The following is a 7,789-nucleotide window of genomic DNA, read 5'->3' as shown; positions in this document are numbered from 1 at the left end:
TGACCACGGTATATCATGGCTGCTGAGACCAGACACAGTGGTAAGTTTACATGCCTCTGTCATCAGCAGCCTGCTATCTGCTCTCCTCTCTGCTGCTGTGTCCCCCTCCCCTCTCTGTGTGTGAGCCACCCCTCCTGCTGTTCTCATAACACTAAGCTGTATACACCATCAGCACTGCCTCCTATTGCAGTGTCCCCCTCTGTGAATGATTTATAAATATAAATGTTGTAAATACCTCATTTAGGAGCCGAGATTGCGATCACATGACCAGCCAGCTCTCTCCTCCTCCCCTCCAGAATGACATCAGCAGAGGAATCTTAGCCCCGCCTGCTGCATCTCTCAGCGGAGAAAAGGAGAAAGCTGGCTGGTCATGTTATCGCAATCTCGGCAGTGAAATTAGGTATTTGCAGCATTTATTTTTATAAGTCACACACAGAGGGTGATACTACAATAGGAGGCAGTGCTGATGGTGTATACAGGTTAAAGTGGCTTAACAACCACTTTAAGAAAAAAAATAGGACAGCACTGCAATCTTAAGTGATTATAATCTTTAAAGCTGGCAAAGAAATTTTTATTTGCAAATTGTAAATGTAACTTTTCTTTTAATGGCTTGCTTCATTTCTTGATTCCTGAGACCATAAATTAGAGGGTTTAAGGTAGGAGTTATGACACAGTAGAATAGTGACACAACTTTATCGATATGGGAGGGAATGCTGTGATCTGATCTGACATACATATAAATGATGGAGCCATAAAACAAGCAGACAACAGTCAGATGTGAACCACAGGTTGAAAGTGTCTTCCTCCTTCCTCTCAAAGAAGGTATATTAGCAATAATAGCCATAACTAGACCATAGGACATACTAATGAAAACCAAATTGCCTAGTATAACCAAACAAGCCAAAGAGAAGAAGGCTGTTTCAACAATGTAGAGACCACCAGTTGCACAAGAGTGGTGAAGTAATGGAGAGAAGTCACAGTAGAAGTGATTAATTATATTAGAGCCACAGAATAATGTAATTGAGAGAAATATGGCTGGAATCAGGGGGGCCAGGAAGCCACATACCCATGATGCTGCTGCTAAGAATATGCATACCTTTGGCGTCATAATACTATTATATCTCAAGGGATTGGAAATAGCTGTGTATCTGTCATAAGCCATAGAAGATAACAAGAAATTTTCTGTTGAACCAAAGACAAAAAGAAAATAAAACTGAGCCACACACAATGGGATAGGAATAATTTTGTCATCTGAATTGAGATCAATCAGAAGTCTGGGCATAGTGACTGATGTATAACAGATTTCTAAAAATGAAAAGATGCAAATGAAAAAGTACATTGGGCTGTGAAGCTTATTATCACAGCAAACAATGGCCATTATAAGAAAGTTGCAAGCAAAGGAAACTAAATAGATGATTAAAAAAGCAAGGAACAGAAATGGCTGCAGTTCTTTTGACACCGGGAATCCCAAAAGTACAAAGCTTGATAAGATACTCTGATTCATAAATGCCATACCTGGGAGAGAAAAATATTTTATTATTATTTATTACAGGTACTTATATAACGCCGTCAATTTATGCAGCACTTTACATATTTATTTACATCAGTCCCTGCCCTCAAGGACATTACAATTGAAGGTTCCTAACTCACATTAATATATACACATACTAGGGCCAATTTTCCTATCAGCATGTCTTTGAAGTGTGGGAGAAAATATGAGTACCCAGAGGAAACCCACAAAGAAAGAAGATGCAAACTCCATGCAAATAGTGCTGTGGTTAGGATTTGAACCAATGACCCTACTGCTACTAGGTGAAAACGCTAACCATTTATCCACTGTGCTCTATCTTAAGCCTTGTACAGACGGTGCGATTGTTGGCAGGGGATCGTCTGTTGACAGACTGTTGTCCTAAAATCTTACCGTTAGTACGCTCCTTTTGACAACTGTTGTCCAACTGTTGTCTAACTTTCGGCCAACAAATGTTGGATGGCAGGCTAGTAAATTTTCGACAGACAACGTTTTGACGTCAGATTTTGACGTCAGTACACAAATCCGTCACACAAAAGTCAAAAGTACAAACGCGCATGCTCGGAATCAATGCTCACCAAACACAAAATTAGCAGAAGGGGCTCAAAGGGTGGCGCTCAAGAGCTGAAATTCCTTGTAGTACGTCACTAGGTTTGTGTTTGTTGCATGACAATTGTGTACCGTTAGTATGCAAGACAAGATCCTGGCACACACCCTTAAGACAAAAATCAGACGCAAGGTTGGCCAACAATTGTACCGTGTGTATGAGGCTTAAGGCTTTTTGCTATAATACAAAAATAATGTGACAAAAACATACAACTATAAAACCTGGTATGTACAGATTTCAGTGTGTAAAACAGTAATTGCACAGCAAGTACAAGCAAAGCTTTTATCCAGCTTTCAAATATATCAAAAGGCAAAACTTTTTTCTTAGTTTTGGAATTAGGACAACTGCCAGGTTTTCATTGCAATTTGTGCCCTCCTTAGGGAGATTCTTTCTATTTGTCCAAATTTGGGTGTCACAAGGACAGGAATAGAGCAGAAATCTTCCAATGAGGTCACTTGTTCTAGTGACAACCTAGGATCCCCTCACTTTGAAGGGATTTCTTCTCACTTTCGGTTTTGGCTATGGTACAGGAAGAGAAGGGAAATCTCTCCGGTGGGATGCAGATTGCGAAAACCGAAAAGGGGTTATAAACTCCCCCCCCCCTTTACGCTATTAAAAATGGAAAAAAAATGCCTTTAGTTCTGTTTTGTAATTCATGTAGCTTTGTTATAGCTTTTAAAGCAAACTTCTGCTCCAGTATGGCGGATGTTAAACATTTTGAAGGGAGCACTGACTGTCATGGTAAACAAGCTGCTAACATGCAATCAGTAGGATTCGGTAAGCTTCAACACTACTTGAATCTTATTAAGCTTGCTAGCTGCTTAATTAAAATTACAGCGGTCCCATTAAAAATCTGTGTTTACCATCCCAAGTTCAGACCTAAAGTTTGCATCAAAGACTTAAAGTCTTTAGTGAAGCCTGTAGATATAAGCATTTAAAATAAACTACAGATTAAAGTATAGATAAAGGAAAATCTTATGACATTGATCTGACAAGCAGTGCAGTATGGCAGTTTTAATTTAGTAAGTAAATGCAGATTAAAGTTATATAGAAGTATACACATTGCAGTATTATTCAGGGCTACCAAGTCATATTTTCTCTCTGCTGCCACATTCAATAGTAGTTTCAAGACGTAATCTATGTGAACCAATCATAAATCACATTTCAGCAGCTGAGAGTACAAAGGCTAATTAAAATTTAACATACAGGCATGCCCCACTTTTAAGTACACAATGGGGTTTATTTACTAAAGCTGGAAAGTGCAAAATCAGGCTCACGTCTGCATAGAAACCAATGAGCTTCTAACCCCAGCTTGTTCAATTAAGCTTTGGTAATAAAACCTGGAAGCTTGTTGGTTGCTATGCAAAAGAGAGCCTGATTTTGCACTTTCCAGCTTTAGTAAATAAACCCCATTGTGTACTTAAAAGTGGGGTATACCTGTAATGCTCAATTTCAGTAAATGTGGCACTATGTTCATATAGTTTTAAAACATATATTTTATTCTTAAATTGTCCTCAAGATTTGATATTTTCACCCATTTAGTAAACATTAGTGTCAGACATGCTGTATTGTTCAGATGTAGATGGGTCATTGTCCTATAATTGGTATCCGCTGTTTATTGTGTCAAACTTTTAATTTAATTTCCTGTTAACCGATTCATTCAAATGTGGCAGTGGCAGCTGATACCAATACAAATATATGATAACTCTGCATAAACATTCTACTCTTTTCTTTTATAAATTTGTTAAACATTATTTTGGGAATAATTTTTCATTTTGAGATGCGGGTTGAGTTTTACATTTCAGATGCAGGTTGACTTGTTCAAGTTAGGCACTGCATCTTTTCCTTCTCTGTGTATACATAAGTAATATGATTCTTTATTACTGTATGAATTTATTAGTCAGCTGTTACTTGCCTGTGTTAAAATATAAATACTTTCATAATAAATAAATAAACAATTAAAAAGTATATATATATATATATATATATATATATATATATATATATATAGTGGCAATGGGACCCCATGCTACCTGGAAGATTGCTGGTTTATGCCAGATTTTGGAGAGATAGGCACGCTGATTGCACAGCTGTGTGCTGGGCTATTTAGTTGGCTCAGGGCCCCACCCAACAGACATAAAGTCTGTGAACTCACCGCTCCTCCACCGCTGCTCCCCATTGAAATCAATGGGGCAGCGCTGCAATACCACCGGCAAAACGCCGCTCCGGTGGCGTTTTGTGGGCGGATTTAACCCCTTTTCGCCTGCTAACGGGGGGGTTAAAACCGCCCCATTAGCTGCCGAATAGCGCTGCTAAAATGACGGTAAAGCGGTGCTAAAAATAGCACCACTTTACCACTGATGCCGGTGGCGGCTCAGTGTGAAAGGGGCCCAAGAAACTCTTTTGGTCTGAGGAGTAGAGGCCTAAGCTAGACCTTAGCTAGAGGCCTGAAGCAGCCGTGTGGTAAAGAGTAAGCCAGGAGGCTGAAAAAATCCTGATTGTGCAGCATACAGTAACGGTAGAACCCCCTAAATAAATTACATAATTTCATCATTTGTGAGAATATTTTTTTCTACATATAATATATATATATATATATATATATATATATATATATATATATATATATATATATATATATATATATATATATATATATGTAGAAAAAAAATTATTCTCACAAATGATGAAAATATAAAATGTTAACAAATGGCAGTGGAAGAGCCATTACTCCAACAACATTACATTTATACTTTTTAAGTTAAGAAGCACTCAAGTAAACACCATTGGGGACTGCTTATAAAGCAATAAATCTGACATTTACTAAACATTCACTCTAGATGTATCCTCTTGGTGCATGTGTTTTAAATTGCAGTTATTAATTCAGCAACAGTGAATGTCTGTTGAATACCACATTTACTGCTTTATAAATATGCCTATTGGATATGGATAAAAAACACTGTTTATGCAGACCTCCACAACAGCTGGACACATCCAGGAGACAATAAAGATGTACAGTAGGTCCAATGTCTGGCCAGTCAGCAACTCATCTTCAACATGCTACACCAAGCTAAAGCATGAAAAAGTTATTTTCCCTCTAACTGTACTGTCAAACCAGCAATATGTAGTGGAGAGAACTGGTACAGTCACAAAATGTATCTGGTGTCAAGGTTTACTACTTCATATTAAGCCAACCCCCTGGCACAAATGGAATGCTGTATTAGGTGATTTTAATATACAATTGGGTTTATTTACTAAAGCTGGAGAATGCAAAATCAGGCTCACTTCTGCATAGAAACCAATCAGCTTCCAGGTTTTATTGCCAAAGCCTACTTGAACAAGCTGAGGTTAGAGCCAGATTGGTTTCTATGCAGAAGTGAGACTGATTTACCACTCGCCAGCTTTAGTAAATAAATCCCAATATCTTGCTTTGAAAAAAAATAACACGCTACAGTTCTTTCACATTAGGGAATCATAAACATTTCTGTAATACTAATTTTAGGTTACTAAGATGTTTCTGAAGTGGAACTCAAGGCAAGATATTGTCTAGTTTTGGATAAAGTGCAGAAAGTTTAGAACCTGATTGTGGTCCCATGGTAGAAAAGTTCTCCAAGCTTGTAGTAGAGCTTGTAGGGAATTGGAATATCTGTTTTTCTGGTTCTGGATTCTGGTTATGGTTTTGGCTGGAGTACATTTTTAAACATTGTTAGTGGCAGATGATAGAACACAATGTAAGAAATTCCAGAACAAGAATTGACTCTTACCTTCATACAATATTCTGAATATAATGTTATCTGAAAAAATTCAGTAGAGTGGATATTCCATTTTTGTTGCAATCATGCTTTCAGAGGTCACAACTATGTCAGAGGACAGCCATGATAAAGTTTTATTATAATATGAAATTTTTAACCAATTTTTGAAGCACTGAACAAGAAATAATGTATTCAATAGGGGGTCAGAATCATCCATGCTGTTCTGTAACAATGATGAACAAGAACTGAGGTCTATTTATTCAACCTGAATTCCTCTGGGATTTCCTTCACTTGAAATCTCTCTGCCAACTGGGGATTCAATTTAAAAATATAAGTAGGATTGTCATATGCAATATATCCTTAAAGAGGAAGTAAACCCTTGATAAAAAAAAATGTTCTTCTCCCTCCCCTGCAAAGTAAAGAGATAATGTGCTAGTATGCATTGCATAATCGTGTTATGTTTTTAAACTGAAATTTTATATATTTTTTACTGTTTATATAAAATATTTTTGATTTACTAATATACATTAAATCCAAGTTTCACTCATGACTTTAGTATCAAAGAGTATTATAGGTTTTAGTATTTGTCTGTCTTTGGTTTACCCACATGCTGACCGGCGCTCGCCGATGTTCGTCAGCAGAATGGCATGGACAGGCAAATGAGCATACAGGTAGGTCCTTTTAAATTTGCCGCCATGCCATCGCGTTCGCTGGTCGTAACCTCCGTGAGTCCATTCCCGGGTCCCGCGTGCTCGATCGCCGGGGGGATACCCACGATCGCCTCAAGGGGAGGAAGAACGATGAGATGCTAAAGTAAACAAGCATCTCCCCGTTCTGCCTAGTGACAGTGTCACTGATCTCTGCTCCGTGTGATCTGAGCAGAGATCAGTGATGTGTCATAGACAACATGCCCCCCCACAGTTAGAAACAAGCCCCTAGGACACACTTAACCCCTACACTGACACCTAGTGGTTAACCCCTTCACTGCCCATGTCATTTACACAGGAATCAGTGCATTTGTCTAGCACTGATTGCTGTATAAATGACAATGGTCCCAAAAATGTGTCAAAAATGTCTGATGTGTCCGCCATAATGTCGCAGTCACGATAAAAATCGCTGATTGCCGCTATTACTAGTAAAAAAAAATTAATAAAAATGCCATAAAACTATCCCCTATTTTGTAAACGTTATAACTTTTGTGCAAACCACTTTTTGCAAAATGGCACTGCGTTGCTTTAACTGACAATTACACTGTACCCAAATAAAATTGTTCTTTTTTTCCCACAAATAGAGCTTTCTTTTAGTGGTATTTAATCACCTCTGTGGTTTTTATTTTTTTTGCGCTATAAACAAAAAAAGAGTGACAATTTTGAAAAAAAAAACAATATTTCTTACTTTCTGCTATAAAACATATCCAATAAAAAAAATGTAAAAAATCGAAATTCTTCATCAATTTTGGCCAATATATATTCTGTTGCATATTTTTGGTAAAAAAATCCCAATAAGTGTATATGGATTGTTATAGGGTCTACAAACTATGGGATATATTGATGGAATTTTTTTTTTTTTTTTTTACTAGTAATGGAGGTGATCAGAAATTTTAAGTTGGACTGCGACAATGCGGCAGACAAATCTGACACTAAGTGACACTTTTTGGGGACCAATGACACCAATACAGTGACCGGTGCTAAAAAAAAATGCGCTGTCACTGTACAAATGACACTGCCAGGGAAGGAGTTAACATCAGGGACGATCAAAGGTTTAAATGTGTTCCCTTTGAGTACTTTCTAACTGTGGGGCATGTGCTTTAGCTAGAGGAAAACAGAGATCAGTCTTTCTGCTTAACAGAAGATCTCCATTTACCCCTGACAGAATGGCGATCTGCCTTGTTACATAGGCAGG

The 7,789-nt window shown here is 37.7% G+C and overlaps 1 protein-coding gene across 1 annotated transcript; it reads right to left on the bottom strand.

The window, feature by feature from the left end:
* Positions 1–443: 443 nt before the first annotated feature.
* Positions 444–6,100, bottom strand: LOC143939924 (olfactory receptor 11G2-like). Its single transcript, XM_077461015.1, has 2 exons — positions 5,900–6,100; positions 444–1,515 (listed from the first exon to the last, which is right to left on the bottom strand). Exon 2 carries the CDS (start codon positions 1,511–1,513, stop codon positions 572–574), a length of 942 nt encoding a protein of 313 aa, XP_077317141.1. The 5' UTR covers positions 1,514–1,515; positions 5,900–6,100; the 3' UTR covers positions 444–571.
* Positions 6,101–7,789: the final 1,689 nt, after the last annotated feature.

The sequence above is a fragment of the Lithobates pipiens genome, unplaced genomic scaffold (assembly GCF_037356315.1).
Source record: "Lithobates pipiens isolate NorthernLeopardFrog02 unplaced genomic scaffold, aLitPip1_a1.2 Scaffold_3, whole genome shotgun sequence".
In the NCBI taxonomy this organism is placed as follows: Eukaryota; Metazoa; Chordata; class Amphibia; order Anura; family Ranidae; genus Lithobates; species Lithobates pipiens.
The sequence above is the reverse complement of the archived record's forward strand: the minus strand, read 5'-3'. Positions and strand labels throughout refer to the sequence as shown.